At 43.7% G+C, this 27,015-nt stretch overlaps 1 protein-coding gene across 2 annotated transcripts in view; it reads right to left on the bottom strand.

The window, feature by feature from the left end:
• The window catches only part of NKAIN4 (sodium/potassium transporting ATPase interacting 4), a 99,291-nt gene that overhangs the window by 37,469 nt on the left and 34,807 nt on the right, over nt 1-27,015 (bottom strand). For both annotated transcript variants that reach the window (XR_015798570.1, XM_088154307.1), the window contains exons 2-4: nt 22,153-22,290; nt 14,457-14,537; nt 5,293-5,490 (exon numbers count right to left, since the gene is read on the bottom strand). Coding sequence is in view for 1 of the 2 variants with exons in the window: in XM_088154307.1 (XP_088010433.1) it covers nt 5,293-5,490; nt 14,457-14,537; nt 22,153-22,290 (417 nt within the window). In the remaining variant the exon portion in view is untranslated. The remainder of the gene's footprint in view (nt 1-5,292; nt 5,491-14,456; nt 14,538-22,152; nt 22,291-27,015) is intronic.

The following is a 27,015-nucleotide window of genomic DNA, read 5'->3' on the forward strand; positions in this document are numbered from 1 at the left end:
GCCAAGGATGAGATCATTTGGCTCCCCAAAGACTCGGCTTCATTCATTGTTTCACGCAGCTCTGATGCATGAGCTCCACAGGAGCTGTCCTTCTTGCTAAAACTCAGGAGGTGTCCGGTAGCATCTTTTCCGACGAACCCATTTTACAAAAGGGCGCCAGCTTTTGCGAATGGTGAACCACACATTTCAAGAAGGGAGCTGTAGCTCACGAAAGCTTCTGCCTCCTAATAAAACTTGTTCGTCAGAAAAGGTGCTAGCAGACTCCTCCTGATTTTTGGCTACTGTAGATTAACACAGCTCTCCTCCTCCTCCAACTCCTTCTTGCTAGTAAGAGGGAAAGGTCAAGGCTGCGAGGGAGGCCAGAAAATCTCCCATCTTTGCTGCCAACAAAGCATCGAGGCATTTTATGTCTTGGGGAGGGGGAGCTACAATAAACAGAAAGTGCTACAAAGGAGAACCAGGATCAGGTTCTGCAGGGAGTAGGATGAGATCTTCCCATGACGGTCCTGATAAAATTTTCCGCGTTTCTGAAAGGGCCATTTAACGAAGGAGGCATGCTGTCATTAGACCCAATGTTAAATTCTTCGGGGTCAGGTTTCTGTGTGTGTCTGCTCGCCAGATGAGTTGGGACGCAACAGATGTGTCAAGTCGACCCAGAGCAGCTGCTAAGGCTGGCTTGCAAAATGTGAAATTGGAAACCACCTTGCAGGAAATTCCTCTCCCTGCAAATACAGAAGCGGTTCCAGGTTCACGCAGTGCCTCAGCTGAGGATCGCACAAGAGGGAAGATAGCGAGGTACGTTAGCATACGTTATCCGTGCCTAGCCACTTGTATTAATGCATCACATGCCTCTACGTTAACACCAGTAGACCATGTATGTGTGTGAATGGGCATACAGGTAGGGGGCAATTAGTGCGGGTTTGAATAATGCGATTTTTGATCTAGTGCGAATTGTCAGTGGATACCAGGTCATGTTTAATGTGACCCAAAAGTCAGTGAATGCGAGGCTAGCGGGTGCGCCATTGAGGCTAGCGCATGGGCAGCTGTGGCTGGGGTTTTAGACCCTGCTTATCTTCACGTGGGCAAAAGGGAGAAGAGGAAGATTCCATCAGAGGAAAACAGTACAAGTTTTTAAAAGAAGTTATTTATTGATTGATTGATTTGATTTGATTTGATTTGATTTGATTTGATTTGATTTGATTTGATTTGATTTGATTTGTATGCTGCCCATCTCTCCTGACGGGTGACTCTTGGCGGTTCACAATCAAAACCCAAGAACATTAAAAAATGATACCATATAAATAGTTAAAATGAATTAATCAATTAAAATCAGACTATAAAAACAACCCTATACATATGGCCTGTTATTACATTAGAGCAAAAATTTGATGTAATTGAACGAGATGAACATGTTCATAGCAGTGCTAAAAGAGGACAAGATGTTGGAAAGCCTGAATCTATGGTAGCATTTTTGTTTTCTGATTTTATTTGGATTTCTATAACTACTATGTGGCTTTGTTAGCCAGAAATTTAAATTATAAGTATGTTCTTTTTATCCTTTACTGTAATATTTCATTAAGATACATATATAAATTTGTGTTTTCAATTTTTCATTGCCTATTTCTGTCGAGCTGGAACCAACTGCCACGTTTTCCACAGAAATATCACTTCGAATAGTACGAATTCGAATAATGCTCCATTTCGTGGGATTCATCAACCGCACTAATCGAGGCCTACCTTATACGAAAGATTAAGTATATGGGATCTGCTCAAAGTGAGCCATGGAAGTAGACGGGTTTGCTCTGGAAGACTTCAGCTTGGCAGCACGTGGGAAAGTATCAGAATAAGAGAGAAAGAAGAAGAAGGGGGAGGAGGAGGAGGAGGAGGAGGAGGAGGAGAAGGAGAAGGAGAAGGAGAAGGAGAAGGAGAAGGAGAAGGAGAAGGAGAAGAAGAAGAAGACAGTTCCTGAAACCACATATGGTTTGTAGGAGACGGGATTAGGCAATGGTACCCCAAACCACTGAAAAAAGCAAAAACAGAAGATATGGGACCAGTACCAAGGTGGGTCTGTTTAAGTCTTCTTGGAAGGCCTGCTAATGTGTATAGAACCTGCAACCCTTTGGAGCTATCCACCCAACTTGAGGTACTCTGCATGGTTGGGGTCCCACCTCAAATCTTCTGGAACTCAGACTTAGCCTGAAAAGCTGCAGTTTGAGTTGGGTAGGTATGATGGGTGTGAGAATGTGGGAAAGAGTGGAGCTTTTAGTTCAGAAAGGGAACAATAAAAGATGTAACCCTGGGCTTGTTTCTACATGTCCCAAGTCTGTGGATAAAACAGAACAATAAGCCATTTATTACTCCAGTAATAGATTCTTGCACTTGGTAGAGGTTAGACTAGAGCAGCAGTTCTTAAAGTGTGGTCTGGGGACCCCTGGGCCAAATAATGTGTCTCTACCTACAAAGATCAGAATCGTGCAAGCCATGCTGTTCCCTGTGACACTCTATGGAAGGGAAAGTTGGGCTTTGAAGAAGCAGGAGCGGAAGAGTACTGACGCTTTTGAACTTTGTGGTTGGGGAAGACTCCTGAGAATACCATGGACAGCCAAGAAAACAAACCAATGGATCATCGAAGAAATCAACCCAGAGGTCTCACTCAAGGCACAAATTGTCCTACTTCGGACACCTTATGCGAAGACCCAGCTCTCTGGAGAAGGCTCTGATGCTGGGAAAGGTGGAAGGGAAGAGAAGAAGAGGATGACCAGCAGCAAGGGGGATGGACTCAGTTACAGTGGTGATGGGGGCACTGTTGGAAAAGCCGAAGGACCAGGTTAGGGACAGATCATCATGGAGAAATTCTATCTATGTGGTCACTAAGAGTCAATACCTATAGCACATAACCATCATTGGACATCGAGAATCTCAGGTCTGCTCCCGCTGTGTTAAAAAAAACTTCAGAAAAGTAATAAAGCTTCCCTGTGGAAAAAAGAAGACTGAAAAGACTATTTCTGGCACTCGAATGCTATAAAACATACATGACCCAGGCCCATTGACGAGAACAATAACCTTTTTTGTTTCCATTAATTCTATAGCAAATGAGAAACAACCAATTATTGTACAACACCAATTGACATGATGCAGCAGTTATGAAAAATAAAGAAATGAATAATAGAGGGGCTGGATAAACACAGATGGTGTGATATTTGATGGCAACTTTTGAATCAGCTGCTTGCCCTTGCAGGAACAGAAGCTGGGAGTGGGGTGTGACTATGGAAATAACAGAAGGGCATCATTTTCAGGCAGAGTATATTATTATTATATCCTTGGGGGGAAAAGACACAAGTTTGGCCTAATTGGATTTCCTCCCCCTCCTTCAGTTGCATCTCTCCAACTCACCCATAAATATTTAAATTGCAGTCACGTTCGTAAAGATCTTGATGTATCTATCCACAGGAAATGCTTCTGGAAGCAGACTGGGGCTGCGGGGGGTGTTTTCCTTGAGGAAGGTGTACTTTTAAATAAGCCCTGTCTCTCAACACTCCAGCCCCACCTTCTAGATGGAGGGGGGCAAAGGAGAGTGATTTTGTACGACCTGAATTTAATTTGAGCTGGAAAGTCTGAAATTTGCTCGCGGAAAGTGGAAATACCTCTAATTCTCCCCAGTATCTGTTTGTTTGTAAAACAGAATTTTCTAACAACAAGGGATGTGGTTAGGTTCAAGATGATGGGGGTGCTTCAGGAACCAGGAGACAATGCTTTGGGGTTGTGTTTCGGGAGCAAATAACATTTTCTTTTTCCAGTCCATGCTGAACAACAAGCCATTGTGGAAAGCAAAGAGAATGTCAAAAGCAATATGTTTTGACATGCCATATGGTTCCGCTGCTTGTAACAGATTAAAAAAAGCAAGAATCCAAAGCTGATGGGCACTCAGCCACCATAAAATACCACATTTAGCAAGCGTATCCTTCCTTTTTTCCCCTTGTTTTGCCTGCATCTACTAAATTTAAGATTCAAATTCATACACACACACACACACACACACATATAGATATACTCAAACCTTCACTCTCAGTGAAAGTAGGAATGGAAAGCATTAGCTTGCTAAATTAAATACAGCAAAACTTGGCTTTAACAAATTAGTTTGGGGAGGGGGGTGTCCATTATTCAGGAATGTCTGTTAAATACAAAAGTATGTCATCATGGGAACGTCATGTGAGGAGACTGGTGAACCCAGTCCATTCCGTGTGGAGATCATTGTATCAAGGCCTGCAAAACTGGGGTTTCACTCTATATGTTCAAATATTACACACACAAACAAGTATACAACCAGCCTAAATCAATCCACTGCACTATCGATCACACATTGGTCCAGTATAGGTTGTTGGATTGATATTTCTTGGCTTCGCAGTCAAGGCTGAGAGGGAGAGACTGGCCCAAAGTCCCCCACTCATAGTCACCTTCCCCAGTATATCATACTGGTTTTTCCTCTCTCCACTCCTTCACACGACTGCAGGCAGGCAGGCAGACAGACAAGAATCTCAGGGTATATTAAGGCTAACAAATGTATTAAAGCATAAATCTCCCAGGCTTACACAATGCTTTTGACTAGCATGACTCCCCCTCCATTGCATATGGAAGATTCAAAATCTTATTATCTGCATTCTGAAATTGTTTTGCTTAGTCATCATTTTCTGGAAAACATTCCCGTCTTTATTTCATGAGAGGCTGGCTTCAACCAGATTCTGAGCAAGGTTCTGGATTCCTTCCTCTTCCCAGTTCTGGATCGTTCCATGTTCCTGTATCCCAGCCTGCAAGGACCACTGAGGTACCTGATCCAGATACAGCCAAGAGCCACGAGTCTTTTTCTCAGAGTTTTGCAGTGCAACAGTGAGCAGGAGAAGCATTTGGGCTGCAGTGTGGGTTGCTCAGCTGATGGTGATTCAAATCCTTATCAATCTGAGAACCAACCAGGGAGGTCAAGAAATGTCAAGATGGTGGCCATGACCATGTGATCCCTTTTTTAGCTGCATCACACCTTCTAAAGCCCGTCTGCAGCTTGAAGTGAAGCACCATGCAGGCCTCACCAACATTGCACTGAATAAACCAGCAAGGGTGTGTGTTTCCTGTCCAAAGGGAACACTGGTAGACTTTTTTCCCCATCAACTTTCCTCTTGAGTTTTTATTTCACTAAATTCCTTTGAGGGGAGAAAACCTGCACCAGAGCACGTGCATTGATACTGCATCTCCAATGCTTCCTAAGAAAAGAACCTAAAGGCTTGGCTGGCCTGTACTCACCGCCACCAGAATCTGCAGTGCGCTGTGCATGACCTCGATGTAACGGTATTCCAACGCACAACCGATCACAGAGACGTATGAATGGCTGTCCAGACCTTTGATGCCGATCATGGGTGTCTCCTTCCTTACACAACCAGGACCGTTCTCACTCCACCATGACTGGTGTTGGGAGATGTTGAAAGTCAAAAGTTCACTGTCCTGGGAGAAGAAGTAAAAAGCACAGTAAATAATGCATGTTTAAACTAGAGCTGGAGATAAGTTTTTGCATTGGCGCATCTAGGCTGTTCTTGCAAAATACAAAGCTCTTGTGTTCACAGGCAGAATGCAAATGGGTTCATTCGTTATGCCAAGACATTTTAAAACCGCTGTTTGTTGAATGACGTAGTGGACTGGGGTCATATGCTTGCCAAGCCACAAGCCATGGTGTACAAGCTACGATGGCTGGAGGCAGTGCGATACATTCAACCAGAAATCAAACAAACCACATCAGGGTTAGGGTGACGTGTGAAGCCTAAATTCCCCATGCTGGCTGGGGAATTCTGGAAGTTGAAGTCCACACATCTTAAAGTTGCCATGGTTGAAAAACATTGGTCTAGTGTATGACTTCTTCAGTGAAGCATTCAGCAAACAGTTGAATATTTTCAACAGACATGAAAAAGTAGAGCCTTATTTAACCATCTGCTTGGCCTGGAATTCTCACCTCTGGTTTCCCAATTCTCAACTCTATGCAGTGATCTAAGGCAGCGTTTCTCAACCTCAGCAGCTTTAAGATGTGTGGACTTCAACTCCCAGAATTCCCCAGCCAGCATGCTGGCTGGGGAATTCTGGGAGTTGAAGTCCACACATCTTAAAGCTGCTGAGGTTGAGAAACACTGATCTAGGGCTCCCAGATCTTGGTTTCAAAGAGTCCAAGGACTACTAAAGGGTAGCAAAAGGGGTTTTCTGTATCTCTTTACCACCCTCTCATAGTCCTTGGAAGTTCTGCAACCTAGATAACCCTATGGGAGACATGGGAAGGGTTCTTTCAGAGCACCTGCATCTCCTGAACCCACCTATTGGTTAACCGAATCTCTCCCCACCCAGGAAGTCTCAAATCTTTTCCTCAAGGGTGCTGCATGTAAGTGTCCAACCTGGAAGTGATGTGCTCGCGGTTCTACAAGCTCCTGTTCCTTCCCTTTGTGTGATGTGCTCCAAAAGGATGCATAATGGTTTTCCCATTGCCCCACATTATAATGTAATTTGTCTGGTTTGGGCTTAGCGTGTTGATTTTATATTTTATACATTTGTAACATTTATTTCCCACCTTTTCTTCAGGAGCTCAAGGTGGGTTGTGTAGGGCATCTTCCTTCTTTTCTCCACAACAGCAACTCCGTAAACTAAGTGGGGCTGAGAGAGAAGACCGAACCCAAGTCACCCATCATTGAGCTTTGATGGAGTGTAAACCTAGTCCTGGGAGCGGGGCAAGGATGAAGGAACCATTAAGGGAGGAAGAGGAGGTTCATAAAATATTACTCAGGTCTGGGAAAGAGGAAAGCATGATAAAGAAACTCAAAATAGCACCACTTGGATTTATGTTTCAGTACAAGATGTGGAGAGAAACGATGACAGGCTTTCAAGATTCTGTTACTATGCCCTACAATAATCAGAGGTATTTCTGAAACTCTGCCCCTCCTGTTTCCTGACCCCAAAAGGCTGACAACAATCTTGACAATCTTCTCCCTCCTAGTCCAGCATCTTCACCACCACATCACACTATCTCTTGGGCTGAGTGGGAGGGACTGGCCCCAAATCATTCACACATAAGCATCACCCCTGATCTACACCCATGTGATATCACAGGGCCTGTACGAAAAAGAGGCAGACCTTGTGTCACAATACTTGTTTAATCAGGTTGTGAAGCATGTTTTGTCACTTGCCTCCTTGCCCATACTCTACAGACCCTGATGTTGTAGAAGGAGCTTAGCATTTTGGATGACCCCAGCGCAGCCACTGTGGGTTATTCAACCAATAATGGTTAAAAGAAAGTGGGACTTAAGGCAATGTGTGAACTAACCATGACAAGTTCATTGGTTCTTGCCATGTGTGTGCCATCATTTGCACCATCTGTGATTGGCAAGGCCTAAAAGTGTTTCCAAGGGTGCTGAGATGTGTTTATTTTTCATTTTGGTTTTGGATTTCTGGGCTGAATGTTTTTAACAGTCCTCTCAGACTGGCAAATATAGGATCTGCTAGCCCTTCTGCTGGTCTAGCTAAGGCGACTCTCTCCCCACTTACGGCAACTGAATTAGGGTGTTAGATTATTCTGTAAACTGATGAAAAATAAATGCTTCTCGACAGGTAAGCTGGAGTTCCAACACTTTAGAAAGGAGCCAGGTTGGCAATGCGTATTAGCACTCACACAGAAATAGAAGATCTGGATTTAAGGGAGCAAGAACTGGAGTTATGGAAGAGTTTTGCCTAAAAATCCAGTTTAGTTTCTTCCATGTTGTGAACACTAAATATCCCCCTTAAATCCCCCCTCCCTCATGTTCTCTGCAGCCTTCTGATTCATTGCACGATCCAGGCTCCTATTGACCACTGCAGCAATTAACCTCTTGGGTCATATTACTGTAAGGGACTGACTTGGGCATGATCAATAGCTGCTTAATGTTCATCTCCCCCAGATCTCCGCCACTGTCTGCTGCGTAAAACAATACTTTGAGGCCCTTATTAGCAAGCAGATGGTCTCTCCTGTTTTCCTTCTGCATTTCACTGAAATGGCATGATTTAACTTCTTAAAAGTGAGGCCGGAGTGAGAGAAGAGGATCTCCTTCCCCACACCCCAGGAGAGATCCTCTTCTCTCACTCCGGCCTCACTTTTAAGAAGTTAAATCATGCCATTTCAGTGAATTGCAGAAGGAAAACAGGAGAGACCATCTGCTTGCTAATTCCTGCAAATGCCTTTCTAGGTCAAAAAGGTATTGAATTTAGACTAGGTAGTTCTCACCCAATATCAGAAGCAGGAAGAGAGAAGATGAACAGCTAAACTGCAGTTGGACTACACAGTCATAGACACCATCTCAACTCTTTTGACACGCACACCTATGGATCCCCTGAATTTAAACTGATTAATTGATTATGTGCATCAAGTCGGTGTTGACTCTTAGCAACCACAAAGATTTTCTCCATGACGATCCTGATAAAAATACTGAAGTTAATTAACACCCACACTTCCAAAGACGCTCCAGAGTCTACAGGATACCATTACTTGGCAGAGCAGAAGTCATCACCCAGCAGGAAATCATCCTGTGATTGATGGTTTTGTCAGGTAACTAGAGCCAAAATTTGGCCACCTCTTAAAAACTTGTTCTTAGCTTTGCACCTTGTTTTGCCTATGTAATCCTGAACACCTTTAAAAAAAATGCACAACCTCCCTTCCTCTAAATGACTTATATACACATACACACCAGTGCAGTATTTCTCAGCCTTGGCAACTTGAAGAGGGGTGGACTTCAACTCCCAGAATTCTGAGCCACTTCTGAATCTTATCTTGCTGTCCAGAACTTTTGTCTAGGGAACAGTTCTTGCATACGTCCATCAAGGCCATCCTCCTGATCCTCTACAACAGCACTCCCATTTTTTTCCTTGTGGGGTATGTTGGGCTGAGAGAGAGTGAGTAGCCCAAGATCCCCCAAGGGGCTTCCATGGCTGAGGGTGGACTAGACCCTGGGTCTCCACACTCCTAGTCCACCACCTTCATAACTGGATCATACTGGCTCTTGGTAGCTTCTGGTAGCTGAGCGGGGACTAGAATCTGGATCTCCCTGCACCTACTCCAGGACTTTCCTCACTAGACCAGACTGTTTCTTGGGCTGAGCGGGAGGGATTGACCCAGGGTTCCCCAAGGAGCTTCTCTGGCTGAGGGTGGACTAGACCCTGGGTCTCCACACTCCTAGTCCAGCACCTTCACTGCACCACACCGGCTTTAATAGGATTCAACATACTGAATTAACCCAAGCAGTGAGGGGAACAGGGAAAGCATTAGGAAGAGACTCAGACTGCCCTGACTTCCATAGGAAGCGTCGATTTAATGTGAGTCTCATCAAACCAAGGATTTTAGAGTGAATGTGTGTATGAATTGCTGGGTGAGGCTCTGGAAAGAAGCAATGCAGCCACTGGAGGAGGAGGAGAAGGAGGAGGATCTTACACTTTATAACAGTTTCAAAGGGGTGTTTTGTAAGAACAGTCATCAAACCAAACCCCCTTTCCAAACTTCACGCAATCTCTACAAGTAGAATGAAAAAATAAATGAATATGTTATTACTGTGCACTTCTTGTTCCTTTGACAGGAACAAGAGCAATTTCTTTCTAGAAGAAATCTCACAGCAAATTGAAGCTGATATTCCGGGTCCCAAGCATAAAATCATATGCTAAGACATAGATAGAGATATGGGGCTGTGTGTGCTTAGTAGAAGTAGGGTTTGTTTAATGTACCTTACTTGATCTGTTTTATGGATTTAAGTAGGAAAAACAATTGTTGTAGAAGGAGGACTTAAATTTTAACTACTGTGTAGTTGTATTTGCGTAACATGTTAAGATTAAAGCTAAAATGGGATTGTGGATGGGTAGGAAACTATTTTCTTTGCATGATGTGTGAACTAAACCACCACACCAAAGCAGGGCATGCTTTGTTGGGTGAACCCAGCTGCTGAGTTTAATATGTTGAATGAGGGGACCAAGGCCACCATTCATTTTGCATAACCCCGCTGCCGATATATGCTCTAGGGCAGTGTTGTCCAAACTTGGCCACTTTAAGATGAGTGGACTTCAACTCCCAGAATTCCCCAGCCAGCATTCTGGGAGTTGAAGTCCACTCATCTTAAAGTGGCCAAGTTTGGACAACACTGCTCTAGGGTTTAAGCAACAACAAAGAAAACAGTCCATCTGTAGACGGAACATGCAAAACCTTAAAACTGTAAAAAGATCATACATCTGATGAATATATTTGATTGTTTTCTGCCTAACGTGTACACAATGAGTGCAGATAAGGCAAGGAAATAGAAGAAAATTGCAATGCAAATCTCTCTCCTTTTGCAAGGACAGACGGAAGAGCCCCCGAGGCAGATGGGCTTCCACACTCCCTAGCACCCCCTTCACCCCCTTCCATTCGTTATCAAAGAAAGGCATGGTAATGCCCCTTCAGATGAATTCAGTCCTGGGAGACTAGATCCCAGAAGAGCTTGATGGTTGAATAATTTTGCATGTTTAAGATGAGAAAACGTATTATCAACCAGGAGGGAGAGGGAGTCTTAATATTTCTAAATCCTCTGGTAGAATCTTCTGAGCAGCCATCTCTCACTGAGCTACCAAGAGAATTGCACTGATTGTTCCAAATTCTTAATGCAGCGTGTATAGGATGCTGTTACCAACACTCCCAGGTGCTTATTTTAGTTTTTGTTGCCACCAGATTTTAGCAGTTCAAGGAAGAGGTTGTAGCATGTTGCTACAGATAAGGAAAGGGACAGTGGTTCAAGAGTGCTAGAGTGTCCTGGCCAAAAGAATCCAGTGGCTGAGCAGCAGATCTCTTGCTTCTAGATCAGGACTACTTCATGTGAACAATGAAAAAGGTCTCACCATAAGCCCAAATTGCTGGGACAGCAGCAAACCTGCTTCTGTCAAAGAGACTCTGACCCAGTCATGGCTAAAGAGGGGAAAGGGAATAAATTATATTCCCTGGGGATCCACAGGTGGAGGTCTGATCCTCATGTGCTGCTTCTCATCCATAGTCCCACCTCCTGGTTGCTTTTCATTTTGGTTCTGGAGTCCAGATGGGTCGAGGAAGCAATCAGGGACTAGCGGTAGTAGAAGCAGCAGCAGTCGTAATTATCATCCTCAAGGGAAGATGGTATTGCATTGCAGAATTCCCATTCTGACATTCAGTATGGAGGAGAGTGAAGAGAAAGGGAAGAGAAGTAGAAGTTGGGGCAAACAAGGAACCCATATAGGCATTAAAGCACCAGTGAGAGGTTTTAGGGCAGGATTCAGTCCTAAAGCCAGTAAGTGGACTACTGAAATGTGCTGTACAAGGACCTGCTTCTGGAGATGACCCATAAGCAACAGAGATTGCAGCTAAATGTGTGTGTTACACTGGGGTTCCAGGTCCCTATCAGCTTCTGAGTACAGTTCCAAGGGCTGATCTTAACCATAATGCTGTCTATGGCTTGGTAGCAAGATACATCCAGGAGCATCTTCTCCAGCTGGATAGGACCAGCCAATTTGGACACCCCAGAAGAAACTGCTATTGCTTCCACCTTTCTTCAGGGAATGGGGGCTGAGGTTCTCAGGGGATGTGCCTGCATTACTGAATAGCCTCCCCCTGGAAATTTGATTGGTCCCTACACTTTTGGCTTTGAAAATAGGATTATTTCAGAGACGTTGAATGAGGTAGAAGGCTCAGCCCACCCTGCCCTTGTCTGCTTGGATGCTTTAACCTGCACCCATCCATGCTTCGAACATCGCTGGGGACCCATGCAGACGTTTAAAGACTAACTACATACAACTTGAGGAGGCTGGTTTAGGCATGGATGCTTGATTCTGGCCCACAAGGGCAAAAACAATCCCAACCAAGCCAATTCAGCAGAATGAAAAATTGGGTACAGCTCTTCCAGTAACACAACTATAGGCTTCCCCTCCACATCCCGAGCCAGTTAGAGGAGAACTTCATTCCACTCCCACCTGCTTCCCCATCCTTTCCACCTGAATCATCACCTGTCTGTGCTGAAAAGCGCACCCGTTCCCGCCAGCTGCCAAATCAACTCACTCCATTCTTTCTACCTCACTGCACTTCCTTGTGTTTTGTCACTATAAATTAACCTTCAGCTGACAAAGACAGATCAGCCAAGCTACTTTGCAACGAAAAAAAAAAAAAAGCTTAGGAGCAAGGGGAAAAGTTTTTTTGTATATGCCTTTACCCTTCTACATTTAGAGCGCCAACTATGCTTTCCCTCTGGCATTTGCACAGATTGTGCACCAGCTGCCTGATGCAGAACAAGATCCAGCGCAGAAGAAGACTTCTGATCCTCCTTCTGGATTCAAGGTGTTCCTTAACAGGACCCTGGCTCTAATGCCCTGGATAAAATCTGCTTATTTTGGCAGGCTCACATCTGAAAAGAAAGGCTTGCAGAAAATTGATTCTCTCCCCTCTCCAACCTCAATGAGCTTGAAGGACAGTGTGAATTCAGTAGATCCAGATGTGTGTATCTCTTGGGTATCAGCTACAAGTCAGAAATGAATGCCAAAATATTTGACGTTCCTTCCAACTTCCCACCCAAATCTTAGATCATTTCATTTTGGTACTATTTTTTAAATGTTTTATTTAGTTATATATCAAATTTGTCATCACCCATCTCATTAAAAAGCAACACTAGGTAGTTTACAGAGAAGATAAAATCAATTAAAATACAATATAATAGCAGTCTTAAATAAATAAAAAACAAATTCCAAGAATTGATGGAATTGGTGAGTAGCTCAGGGAGTGTCATCAGAGTGCCAGCCACCCCCAGGATTGATTACAGCTCTTCTTGCCCTACTCAGGCTGGCAGAGCCAGGTCTTTAATCCTTTCCAGAAAGACAGGAGGGTAGGGGCCCGTGCACCTCTGGGGGGAGAATATTCCAAAGGGCGGGGGCAATGGCAGAGAAGGCTCTCCTCCTGGGCCCCACCAGCCAACATTCTCTCACTGTCGGGGTCCGCAACGTGTCCCCTCTGCCTGACTAGGTGGGACGGGTTGATGTGATGGGGGTGAGATGGTCCCTCAGGTAGCCTGGACCTATGCCATGTTGGGCTTTAAAGGTGATAACCAACACCTTGAATTGGACCCGGAAGCAAACTGGCATCCAATGGAGCTTCCGCAGCAAAGTTGTTATAGCACCATCCTTGGGGCACCCAAGATTGTCCACACAGCCACATTTTGAACCAGTTGTAGCTTTTTTATTTTTTATTTATATATATATGATAAACTACAGAACATTCCACAGTTCTAAGATCCATCAGAGACAAAATGAAACCCCATCAAAACCTGTCAGCACCATAGATTTATTCTTATTTTATTCAATTATTCCCACTGCCCTGGAAATCCTGAATCCTGGGATTCCCAGGGGCTAGAGAGGAAGAGTAGCTACTTTTCCTGGAGAAATCCAATACGGTCAATAAACTGTGGTTCTCAGGATCCTTTGGGAGAAGCCAACTACAACAAGGACATCAATATTAAAAAGGTCTGTTTTCAGTGTAGATCAACCCTCAGCATGTAAGGCTAATATTGTGGAAATTGATTTGCAACTGTCACTGAAGTCAACTCTATATAAAGATGTGTAACTGAATATTTACTTTGTTCTTCCAAGATGATTACAAGAAAAGTTCTTGGTCTCCAAAATAGGTCTTACATCCTTTACTTAAATCTAACCTTGAAAAAGCTTAAATGCGTCCGGGTGTGTATTCTGAAAAATCATACCACTTTTAGGTCAAACAGCCATATTTAAGGACTGGGGAGAAAATGTACTTCTAACTCTTCACATCTGACCCACATCAAGCAACCCTGTGGAAGGACTGAAATTACAGACAAAAACTTGCCCGCAGGAAGAACTGCTGGACAAAATTACCTTCAAGGAACACCACTGTGCATGGAGGTTGTGTGATAGTCCATGGGGGCGCATAAGAAGTCTCCCTCCATTTTTAAAAAAAATAAGAACTTTGAAATCTTAAGCTTAAAAGACAGGCCAAAGGAGTGTAAGTGTCCGAAGGGGAAACGGGAATCCATAGAACAACATGCAGCCACGGTGGAAGGGGTTCAAGAAATTAATTTTCTCTCCAAATCGTGCAAGGAGCTTGCAGTGACTGATAGCCTTTTCTTTTGAGAGGCATTAAAGCACTAAATTGGATTCAGTTTATGGAAGAATAATTTAATCCCCTATTCCCCCCTCCCGGCTTCTCTTTCCAGCCTGAATCTTAAAGCGTGGTAACTAGCAGGCTTTTCACTCACAAGACCTCTTGACCTACACTTGGATGTCTGTTAGCAGACTCTCTCCTCCAGCAGACTGGACACTCCCCCACCCTACAGCCCTCTCCTGCCAGACCCTTTTGGCCCCCTCTTTTTGTTATTTCTGGATGCTCAGACACGAACTTCACTCACCTTCGAAAGACCGCCAACTTCCAAATAAAAGCAGATGATGAAAATGTTCCAGGTGACCCAAATGGCTGTCCAGATGGCGTACTGGGTGGATGGTTGGGAGATGCGAAAGAGGAAAAAGGAAGAAAAAAGATCTTATTGTTTATTGAAAATGTTTTTGATCACCTTTCCCAAACCATCTAAGCAGCGGGCAATGATAAAATAGCACAATAATCCTAACAGGAAATAGCTGTTCTTTTTTACCTCTGCCTGTGCACATAAAACAGACAGAGCTTCAGCCACACTGTTGTGGCCACCACCTTGATGGATGGATGGATGGATGGATGGATTTTGCCATAACCTGCCATACCCACAATGCTGCCTGGAATTAACAAATCAGGCTATCCCGGTTGTGACCATTGGCTGAGATCTGCACAGATTTGAAGAAGACAAATGGGAAAAGGTGCATTACGAGTTTGGAAGTATGAAGATGCAAATCCCATCTCTATCCTCATTTTATTCTGTAATTTTGGCCAAGTTCTCTTGCCTGAGTTCTTTTCACCAGAGTCCATTATGGACAACTCAGCTTACCTACTGCTATTGTATGGGCTTGCAAAGATTCTGTCTATAAAGGATTTCAACCAGTTCCAAAGAGTTACTGCTGGGGTCAAGGTCATCTGCAGAGGAGGGTTCAAAAAGTCAAGATGGCAGCTGCGAACCGTGTTAAAACCAGGCAGGGCTTCAATCACGTGGTTGAAGCCTCCATTTTGACTTCTTTCACTCTTGCTGTAGATGCCCTGATGTAAATGTATGTAATGACCTTGGGAGAAAGAGAGAAGAGATGCAGCCAAGAGAACAGTCAGATAAAAGGCAGCTTAGCCTGCAGCAGGAATGTGGGAGGGCCAAGAAGCTCAGAAGGGACCCTCCCTATTTTCTTGAGCTGTAAAAGGGATGAGGGGAGAAATGTAGTTTCAGACTTGCAGGATTATGTTAATATAACCTTACAATAAAGTAGAATTAACTCATTTAGCTGTGTTTCCTGTCTGGTCTACCTCACAAGGCTGACGCCCCGGCTATGCATGTCACTAGCCCTTGTGCCAGTGAAGTTTAGTCTGGTCCACTGGAGGCTTTGTTATTTGGTGGTTTATTTACAGCAACTTCAACTTCTTGCAATATATAAATTAATATAAAACAATATAAAATAATAAAACCAACAGCATTATCTAGATAAATATTTTAGTCACAACAACAACAAATAAGCAGGTAAAAATACAGTAAAACTAGGGGCAAAACAATATTCAATAAAGTCAGTAGCAAAATAGCTTTATGAAATGATAAGGAGAAGCGGGGGAGAAGTTGAAAAGACCTTCCTTCCTTCCTTCCTTCCTTCCTTCCTTCCTTCCTTCCTTCCTTCCTTCCTTCCTTCCTTCCTTCCTTCCTTCCTTCCTTCCTTCCTCCCTCCCTAAATTATAGGAGGCTGAATATGGAGGAATCCTGAATCCTATAGGATTCATAGCAGTTACAATATGTACTAAAACAACCGGACCCCAGCTATAAAAACAGACTTAAAATTACTACAGTTAAAAAAACAAGACCAAAAAAGTCCATGTTGATGCTTCCTGTCTACAGTCTTGGTCACTGAAAGCTCTGCAAAACAATTCAGTCTTTCCTGCCTTTACGAATATCAGGAAACAGGGTAAGAATCGAAATCAGGAAGGGAGGGAGTGGTGAACCCCATCAAATCAGAGGGGGGTGTTGTTTGTATTTCTTAATATATTATATGGGATGGATGATGTTAGCCATGTAGGGTTATATTGTAAGATGGGGGGGGGGGTATATAAATATTTCTTAATAAATCAATATCTCCTACCAAGGGTCTGAATTCTCAACAAATCTATTTGGGATGGGCGTATTGGAAGAGCCAGTTCAATTTGGAGCAGGCAGGGCTGTAGATACCCGCAAGCCAAGCCATGTGGGGCTTTATAGGTCAAAATCACCACTTCCAATCATATGCAGAACCATACGATGCAGAGCCCCGCCCTTCTGGTTCACATGTATAGCCGCTCCAACGGCTGGGCTGTTGCATTTTGCACCAATTGCGGCTACGTGGTAATCTTCAGGGGCAGCCCCCTGCAGAGCATTTTGAAGGAATCTATGTCCTACTTTGGACACATTATGCAAAGACCTAGCTGTCTGGAGAAGGCCCTGATGCTGGGAAAGGGGGAAGGAAATTAAATAAAATCAATAAAAGATCAAAGATGGCAAGTGCAATGAGGCGAGGGGTCTCCCTCTCCCTCACCAAAGGCCCGGGTGAAAAGCCAGGTCTTCTCAGCTCTTCTGAACAACAGCAGCGTGGGGGCCATCTGCATCTCGGGGGAAACCTTGTTCCAGCAGGCAGGCACTGCTACAGAGAAGGCATGCTTCTGGGGTCCCAATAGATGACATTGTTGAACTGAAGGAACCCAGAGCGCGCCAACCCTGCAGGATCAAATCAGCCAAGCAAATGTTATGGGAGACAGGCAGCCCCTCAAGTAACCAGGCCCGATGCCACATAGGCCTTTGTAGATAACAATCAGCATCCTGAATAGTACCTGGAAACAAACAGGCAACCAGTGCAGATCACAAAGCAGAGGTGTTACCTCTGCATTCCAGGCATGCCCATCACCATCACCTTCTGGACCAGGTGAAGCTTCCAGGTGGTCTTCAAGGGCAGTCCCAAGTGCAGTATCTTGCAGTAGTCAAGCTGTGAGGTAACTAGGGCATGACTGTCTGAAGAGCCCCCCAATCTACGACTTGATCACACATAATCAATCAATACTAGATGTAACAATGATGTTTGTTACTGTTGAGAATAATGAGGTACTCAGCAACCATCTCTGGGGAGTCAATTTCACAAGCGGGAGCCGTAAGTAAAAATGCCATTTCTAACTGTCGAGCTACAGGTAGGCCTCGCTTAGCGACTGCCTCATTTAGCAACTATTCACAGTTACAACAATGATGAAAAAGTAACCTTACGACTAATCATTAGATCTTTGCAGGTCTGTAAAGCAGAGGAAAGCTGAAGGAAGATCGTAAACACTGTTGTGGTTTCACTTAGCGACCGCTTCACTTAATGACCAAGTGGCCATTCCCAATCGTGGTCACTAAACAAGGACGATTTGTATTGCGTGCCATTAGACAAACCTTGCATCGTGAGCTGGAACCTTCACTGTTGTGCTTCTAGCTCACAAGAAATGTAAAAAACTAGACATTCACACTATAAGCATACAGACTTACTTATATCATCTCTGCAACTATCTTGGGCTGAATGCACAAAAGAAACAGCTGAATGGGATTTTCAAAACCAGCCCAAATCCCTCTGATGTTTTCTAATGAATGCCTGGAGAGCATTACTGTCCCCTTTTTTTCTCTCTGTCCAAGACTGACAGCTCATTCACCCAGGGCTGGAGGATGATGTGATCAATTATTCTGCTGGTCCAAAAGTTCTGCTTGTTCACATCATCCTGGGGATGGGGTAGGGGTGAAACCCAGAACCAACTTTTGCAGTTTCTCTCCTGTCAAGAGAGTTGGCTAAAGTTTATTGTATTTAAGCAACAGAATCTACTGGGAAGGTGGGGTCCCTCTCTTCAAAAAATAAAACCAGGCCTTGAGAGAGGGGCTGGAGGAGAGAAGGAATATCTGTTTGTTTGTTCGTACATCAAGAAGCCATCAGCTCAAGAAGTCTCCCCTGTTTCGGAGGGATTTCCAGCAGGCTGCCAATTTAGCAGCATCTGTGGTTCAAACCCAACACGCGGAATCTGAGGCCCTGGGTTCAACTCCCATAGGACAGAAAGAAAAAATGAGAGATACTGGGAATAATAACATGAGCCCTATTTAATTGCATTTTAATTACATTTGCATTTAAATGAAATTAAATCCCGTTTTCACCCGGCACCACCTGTTTCTTTGTTTTCAGCTGGGTTCCATTTTAGAGAGGGGCTCCTAGACCACAAGTCGAAGCTGTAAATATTGTGGGAATAATATATCAACAACAAAAAAAGACCTCCTCCATGGATAACATCCAAAAGACCCAATGCAATCTTGGATTGCATCAACAAGGGTATAATGTTGAGATCCCAGAAAGCATAATGTTGAGATGTTTGGAGTTTTTATGTACCTTTGAGTCATTGTTGACTCCTGGCAACTGCCTGGACTAGTCCCTGAAGTTTTCTTAGCAAGGTTTTTCAGAAGTGGTTCGCCCATGCTCTTTCCTAGGGCTGAGAGGGACTGGCTCAAGGTCACCCAGCTGGCTTCGTGACCAGGCAGAACTAGAACTCAGAGTCTCCTGGTTTCTAGACTGGTGCCTTCACCAACTGCACCAAACTGGCTCTCATAATGTTGAGATCGTTCCTGTCTATGCTGTGCAGGTTAGATCACACCTGGAATACTGTGCCTAGTTTTGGTCACCACAATACAAGAAGGATGCTGAGGAACTAGAAAGAGTGCAGAGAAGGGCAACAAAGATGGTGAAGGAAACAAAATCCTATGAAAAACAGTTCCAAGAACTGGGCAAATATAGCCTAAAGAAGTGAAGATTAAGGGGAGACATGATAACAGCTCCAATAGAAGCGAATATCTGTAGCTCAGGACTGAACTGTGGAGTCCTTGGGGTTCTCTGAGCTTGGTTGTTTTCTTGCAGACGTTTCATTACCCAACTAAATAACATCATCAGTGTGAAGGAGTGTGGTGTTTGCTGCCTCTTTATATGCAGTAGCTTCTCCTGATAGCGGCATACCAGTGAATGAAGGGATGGCACAGGGAAGAGGGGGTTGTCCAAGCCATGTTCTCCTAAACTGTGGGACCTCTCCAACTCTGGCTGTTGAAAATCAAATGGCCAAAACCATACAGAGGTCTTGCTTCCAGAGCCCAATCCAGCCTCCCCATCTCAGGCAACTGACTTCCTCTTAAATTTTACAGCACATCATCTCAGATGTATTAATTAGTCATCCCCCATGAATTTGTAGATGCACAGCATCAACAGCCACAAAGGACATTGGGATCCTGTCACTATCTTCTCCGCTTTTTACTTTTTTAATTATTTCAGGAGGGGGGTGGCACCTCTACAGATAAGTTCAGGGGGGTTGTACTCATCCAACAATTTCCGCCCATATTCTCTGTGCCAGGAGAAGATCTGGTTTTGTGGGGCATCTCTGGGATGTTGGATTCAGGCTATCAATAGGGGACAATGAACTCTGAGATTTAGGGGTTTGCATGACATGAGACGGGGGGGGGGGGGGAGGAGAGTTAGTTGCCTGGATCAATTTACACTAAACAAGACAAGTCTGTTTGGAGCTAAACAGCCCCCTTGAGATTAGTTGTCAGCCTTACCAGGTAGACCAGACAGGAAACATGATCATTCTACATTATTATAAAGCTACATTAACAGAATCTTGCAAGTCTGACAGTACAAATCTCCCACCATCTCTTTTACAGCCTGATAAGTTAGGGATGTTCCTTTCTGAGTTTCTTTCTCTTGCCACTATGCAACTGTGGGCTATGCTGTCTCTTATCTGACCATTCCAAAGGCAGCATTTCTTCACCCCGTCTCCCAAGGTCTTTCCCGTTTACAAATACATTAGTTGACTGATGTAATGGTATGTGGGAATGACCTTCGGAGACGGGAGGAAGAGCTGCAGACGGAACAACTGTCACGTAAAAGATATCTCAGCCCACAGGAGAGGGGAGGGTGTGGGAAACATTTAGAGAAGAGACCCTCCCTAGTTTTCCGGAGAGCAAAAGGAAAGGAGGGGAGATATACTTTCTGTTAGTGTAACCTAACAATAAAGATAGAGCTAGTACTTCTGGTTGTGCTTCTTGTCTGGACTACTTCGCAGGGCTAACAACTGGTTTCATTAGCCCTGCTTTGCTGTTACACAGTACCTCCCCACCAGTCTTCCAGGTATATAAGCAGTAAGAACAGAGATTAAACCTGTAAACAATACAACAGGTTTTTACAGTTCACAAAACAAAGACCCCCCCCCCAACTCTATTGCTGAAACAGGGGGAAAAAAAAGGAATATTCTAGCCCCATCTCCCTTTCTCTTGTTACCTCTGCACCTCACAGGTGTCCCCAGGACCAAACACTTCCCCTTACAGGTCTTACAAAAATACATCACTTAATACCCCCCCCCCCCACTTGCCAAAAGGAAAAGTGGGGGATGGTGACAAGAGACAGATCCTTCTGGCTGGAAAATTACTATGGACAATTTCCAGTTTAGTTTACACCCAGCAGACTCTCAATCAATCCCTCGCTCCAGATCAGAGCAAAAATGTAGCTTCAGGTTTGTTTATTTATTAAACATCAACAAAGATCAAAAACAGCTCACTGCAAAAACAGGATAAAAGGCACGCGAGAACAGGGAGAGAGGGAGTCATAAACAACAGGCAAGAAATTGCATTACTTATCTCTGCCTCTAACAATCAGTTGATCATCTATCTATCAGAAACATATAGAACTTTCCAAAGCCACTGGAAACAATATTGTGGATAATAATAATAATAATAATAATAATAATAATAATAATAATAATAATAATTTTTATTTATAACATTTAGTTTAGTACTAATTTACTAATACTGGTACTAATTTACTTATTTACTGTTACTTGTACTAATAATTTAATACCAATAGTTACAGGCGCCTTAGGTGCAATCCCAAAACATCTGGAGCACCCCTTGAAGACCATCGGCATTGACAAAATCACCATCAGTCCATTGCACAAGGCGGCTTTACTTGGAACAGCTTCTATCCTGCAACAATACCTTTAACACCATCAGACAACTACATCTGCCTGTCCCAGGTCCTTGGGAAGGACTTGATTGGTAGATAAAAATGCCAAATCCAGTCTAAACATCTGGCTGACTGCGAGACCAACCATAATAATTTATTAAATTTATATGCCACCTGACTCCCAGTGACTCTGAGTGGTTGTATCCATTAGCATGGACAATCCATCGAATAGCCTTTGGTTATTCAAGTCCTAAATCTCCAGAATAGAGATGGAAAGTAGGACACCAGGTGATCTTTTCTTTATTCTGCACCATGAAGACATCATTTTGGTGGGTGGGGATGACGTATCCAACCTCTCTCATATGTGGCACCTTATCTGTGCCCCCCTCCCACCTGCCATCCCTAAACTGGCTCACTTGGCACCAATATTAATTACAGCATCTTTGGTGCCAGATAAAATTTTCTTTTTATATTAAGGAAGCTCTTAAAAGTAATTTTAAAAGATTTAAAAGTACAGCTTTTAAATCTTCACCCTGTTTTACTTTGCTGCTGGTTGGAGTGTGGTTTTTACGGGCTGCCTTGTTTTGATTCTTGCGGTCGGTTTTATTAGCTACTATTTTTAATCCCTGGTTTATTGTTTTCGGTTTCATGATTTGACTCCATCTGCATATCGCCCAGAAATATCTGGTTTTTTGAGTGGCCAAAAACATCAGTAAATCAAGAAATGGCCATGGGGAATGTCACTGAGAAAAATCACATGGGTGAAATTTAATTACAGTCATTAAAACTGGCCTACCATTACTACATCAGTCGATGCAGTCACTGGTTCTGGTGGCCTCCCTGCAGTTCAGTTCTATGCATCTTCCGAACACGAAGTCCCACGGAAACAAGTGGGCACAAAATCCCTATTTGGCCATTAGATGCCAGCCTTAAAATCATGAGCAAACTCACCACCACAATGTAGCGTGGTCTGTACTGGATTGTCCCGAACAAGCCCAGGATAACCATGATGATGTGGAGGAAATTGGCCAGAATTGGAGCCCATTGGTATCCCAGAAAATCAAACACTTGTCTCTCTAAAGCAACAAGCTGGAAAAGAAACAGGAGAAAGAGAAGATAAGTAGGACATCCGTAACTTGTGAAAAGTTAAACCGGAACTTATCAGCAATTCTTGTTCCTCTTCCCCGTCGTTCAAACTTCTTCTCTGTCCCCAAATCCCATGTTTCAATCAATCAATCGACATTTATTGACAGCCCAAGACCAGACACAATAAAAAAAAAACCAGCAATACAATACAACAACGGTGAAAAAGGAATTTTTAAAAATTGCGAGAAAATCCTAAAGCATTTAGCAGCTAACAATCAATAGCACGCGGGACGAACCGGACAGCTTCTAACAGCTATAGCTATCGCTAAGAAGCTTGCAACCTTCTTAGAGGTTTGGGGTGCAATGTTCTGCCTTATTCATTAAAATAGAATCCCAAATGAGTAAGACAGAACATTGTCCCCCAAAGTTTATTTATTTTATTTATTTATTTAGTAAACTTGTCCCCGCCCATTTCCCCACAATGGGGGACTCTGGGCAGCTTACATCAAATTAAAATCATAAATACATGAATAAAAGTTATAAAAACCATCACACTTACAGACATAACAAAGATGAAAAGATCCAAGAGGCCAATAGAGGCCACACCAGGCCGCTAAGGGGCCAGCCAACCCCATTTCTGACGTCCTCCCTCCCCGCCCCAGGCCAGATGGCAGAGCCAGGTCTTCAAATCCCTCGAAAGGCCGGGAGGGAGGGGGCCTGTCTCACCCCCGGGGGCAAGATGTTCCAAAGGGCGGGGGCTACAGCAGAGAAGGCCCACCTTCTGGACCCCACTAGTCGGAGTTCTTTTGCCAAGGGGGTCCGGAGCATGCCCTCTCTGTGAGATTGGGTGGGACGGGTTGAAATCATGGGGGCGAGGCGGTCCTTCAGGTAACCTGGCCCCATGCCATGTAGGGCTTTAAAGGTGATAACCAACACCTTGAATTGGACCCGGAAGCAAACCGGTACCCAATGCAGCTCACGGAGCAAAGGTGTTATAAGGGTCCTTCTTCGGGCCCCAAAAATTGCTCACGCAGCCGCATTCTGGACCAGCTGAAGCTTCCGGATACTCTTCAAGGGTAGCCCCATGTAGAGCGCATTGTAGTAGTCTATCTGGGAGATAACAAGTTAAAGATAAAAAGTTGCTATGTGTAGAGTTGTTGTACATTCCCATTCACACATTCATTCTGCATCATGTAAACAGTGGTTTTATGGAATCTGGGTTAATTCTCCCCCAAACCAAATAAGAAATTCAAATAACTGCAATCCAGTGAGGATGATATGACATGATCCTGAATAGAGCACTGAATGCGGTGTCCCTGCACATGCTCAGAGGCCACAAAAGCACATTTTCTTCCTCGATTGTCAGCAAAAAACAAGCCAGCCAGGCTTGGCTTAGATTCTGCCAGTCATTGTGAACCCCTAGCTGAGAAGCAGATCGCTTGCGCTCTGCCGCTCTTACCGCCAGCCTCTTTCTGCCAGCAAGGAATAATTTAAGCATTGATCTGATTTTCTCTATCTGCTTGGACTTTTTCTTCTAATTTTTGGGAATCCAGTTACGTATGTATCTACTGACTTCCCCGGCTATAGCGCAGACTCCTATGGAACATGTGGGGGAAACAGACCCGTGCTTATGTGATACGCCATAGCTAGGTGAATCTGCCCTGTAGTAGATCCTACGATTTTATGAACCCCACAGTGTTCATACACTGAATTAAAGTTCAGGACTGCTTGAACCTAGAAAGTCCTCTTCTCAGCACCACACACCAGGGCCTTCTAGCTGTCCTTTCTGAACCTGAACGCGTCTTTGGTTCAATGGAGGATTAGAAGATCTTATAATTCTGCTAAATGCAGAGAGTCTGGAAAAGTGTTTCTCCACCTTGGCAACTTTAAGATGTGTGGACTTCAACTCCCAGAATTCCCCAGCTGGGGAATTCTGGGAGTTGAACTCCACACATCTTAAAGTTGCCATGGTGGAGAAAGACTGGTCTGGAAGAACTTCAGAAGGATTCAGTTCCTCAAGTCTGATACTTGCAGAGCTACATATTTAAGAATTTATTGCTTCATCTCTGGATCTGCTTCCTCGGCCATTTTAAAGGTTTTCTGCCAGACGGATCTCCAGTGCAACGAACCATTGCTTCTTCTCTGGTCCTCCTCAGAGATGACCCAATGGTTATTTTTTTCAACTTCTTCTAAACCATTGAAAGCAACATTCTTTGAGTCCAGGGGAGCCCATTACATGAATGAGGCAGGTACTGCCAGCAATCTTGTATGAAGCATCTGGGAAAGTGGAAAAGGAAGACTATTATTCATTTCAAAATCAATTTTCTCTGCATCGTCAGTGCCAGCGGGAAGGGGTTAAGCACTTAATCTTCCATTAGGAAGATCAAAAGGCGTACGATGGTGACATTTAGAAATCTTGGATTCAGACTGGGTAGCTAGAGAACACATGATTGCAATCAGTTTACTCAATCGAGCATTTAATTAGCTTGGTTTGTTGCATTAAACCAAGAAATATAAAGAACCCGCGTCTACATATTAGCTTACCCATCGAGCAAAGGATGGGTGAGCTAATCTATTAGCACAGAATATGCTTGAGAGAGATAACCCCGTGCCTTCCAGATATTGTAAGGAAGAATTCAACTTTCCTTCCTGACTACAATCATTCGAAAAAGAAAAACTCATGCAAATACACCATACTGGCTAGAGCACTGGAGGCGAACCTATAGAATCATAAACCAGAAGGGGTCTTAAAGATCATCTAGCCAATCCTGCCAAAAGAGAAGTGTCAGCTCCAAAGCCAACATTGTCTGATCTCACAAAAGCTAATTTTTTTAAGCTTGTGAAGGGCTTGGATGGGACACCATCAGGAAATCCCAGCTGTAGCTCAATTGGAAGGTGAAGTATCATGCCAGAAGACCATCACGACGCTTTCCAAAGTGCTGCTAAGAAAACAACATGGATTGTCCTCCCTCAACTCAAGGGAGACTGAAATTTTAGTCACGTAATTTCACAGATAGCTAACATAATAGGTCAGAAACTCCCCTTCTGAGTTTATGCCTTGACTTCTTTGCCCCCTCCCTCCCCTATTGTAAATATATTGAACTACACTTCAGTATGAAGATTGTCTACGTCCAGTGAACAATATTTTGAGATGTTTAATTCTTTGCTACTACTGTATACATATCCAACCTTGAGAGGAAGAGGCAGCTTGTATTTTCAGTATATTTTTAACTGATTTTTTCCCAGCGTTTTGGGTTATTTTGCCTGGCTAACACTTGATTATTTGTTTTAGGACAAAGAATCAGAATGTTTGCAAAGCCTGCCCCTGAGGATAAATGGATGCTGGACTAAAAATGTAGATGATACTGCTTTTTGTGTGTTTTTGTTTGTTTGACAGTAGGATGGGCAATGCGATGCCCTTGAGAACTATTTTCCTCCTGGGCAATTTTTTAATTACAAAAAACTGAACAAAAGCTGATATGCTGGAAAGCTAATCAACAGCCTGTAACATTGCATTTATTTGCTGGAATGGTTTGGAGCCACACAAAAGTCCCCCTGAGGTGGTTGAAAAGTATCTTTTGGGACTACAGATAGTCCTCTTTTAGTGACTGCCTTGGACAGCGACCATTCTGTTACAACCGGGATGAAAAAGTAACTTTGCAACCAATACCCACATTTATGACCTTTGTCTCTCTTGGTTAGTATGTGTTGTCTTGTGCCTGACGGGATTTTTTCTTCCCACCCTCACAGAGGGGAGAGATTGCCTAAACAACCAATCTCTTCCTGAGCTGCTTTTCAACACAGCAATTCCCCAAAAGGTGCTCACAAGTTAATAAGATCAGCTCTGTGACCTTAATTAGTTAATTAGAACCAGCTGCTGCCTGAAACTGACCAGACCTTAATCAGTTTCACACTGAAAGCTTTTGCTTGCCTCCTAAGCAGCAGGTGGCTACAACCACCAGACCCTAGGCAAACAGGGAGTGCTATGTGTATTTCCCATTGTGTGCCTGCTTACTCTCTTATAATCCCTTCCTCCCCAATGAATGTAAGTACAGGTCTGTCCTTTAGTCAAATTTGTATGTAAGCTGGAATAGTATTATTGTACAATACTGTATAAGTAGTGTTGTGTAATGAACTCAAACCATTGTGTATTAAACTTGAATTGTATATTTAACTCAGATTTTGCTACAGTAGGCTGTGTTCTTAACCCGGGTGTTCTTAATCCAGGGACTACCTGTAGAAACATCTATTCTCTTCTTGCTAATTATCCCAGTGCCAAGATGAGCATTCCAAAAGGCAGGAGAATGGAGAAAAAGGGCTATAAGATTTGCCCTTTTATCCAGCTTCCTTGTGAGTCAACTTCTGGAAGCCTTCCCTACCAAAGGGCTCACTGGCTGTTTGGGGTCATAGCCTCCTGATGCTGTAAAGCAAAGGAAAGCTGAAATAAAATCGTAAGCACAGTTGCGGTCCCATGATTTTTTACTTAGCGACTGCTTCGCTTAATGTCCAGGTTGCCGGACCCAGTTGCGGTCACAAAACGAAGGCTCTCCAAGTTGCAAATGTGCTAGTCTGAAAAATTGGGCTACTCCTTACATATTTGTCATACTTTTGTCTTTGCAATGTTGTTCCCTTCTGTTTCACCCTGCTCGTACTGTAACTCCAATTGATACAGGCTCATAATAATCAGCCAAGCATATTTGTGAGCAAACTACTCGCAAACTAATTGGA

The sequence above is a fragment of the Python bivittatus genome, unplaced genomic scaffold, assembly GCF_059951505.1.
Source record: "Python bivittatus isolate LINGU-HERP-01145 unplaced genomic scaffold, Pbiv_v1 ctg000700_np1212, whole genome shotgun sequence".
NCBI classification, from domain to species: Eukaryota; Metazoa; Chordata; class Lepidosauria; order Squamata; family Pythonidae; genus Python; species Python bivittatus.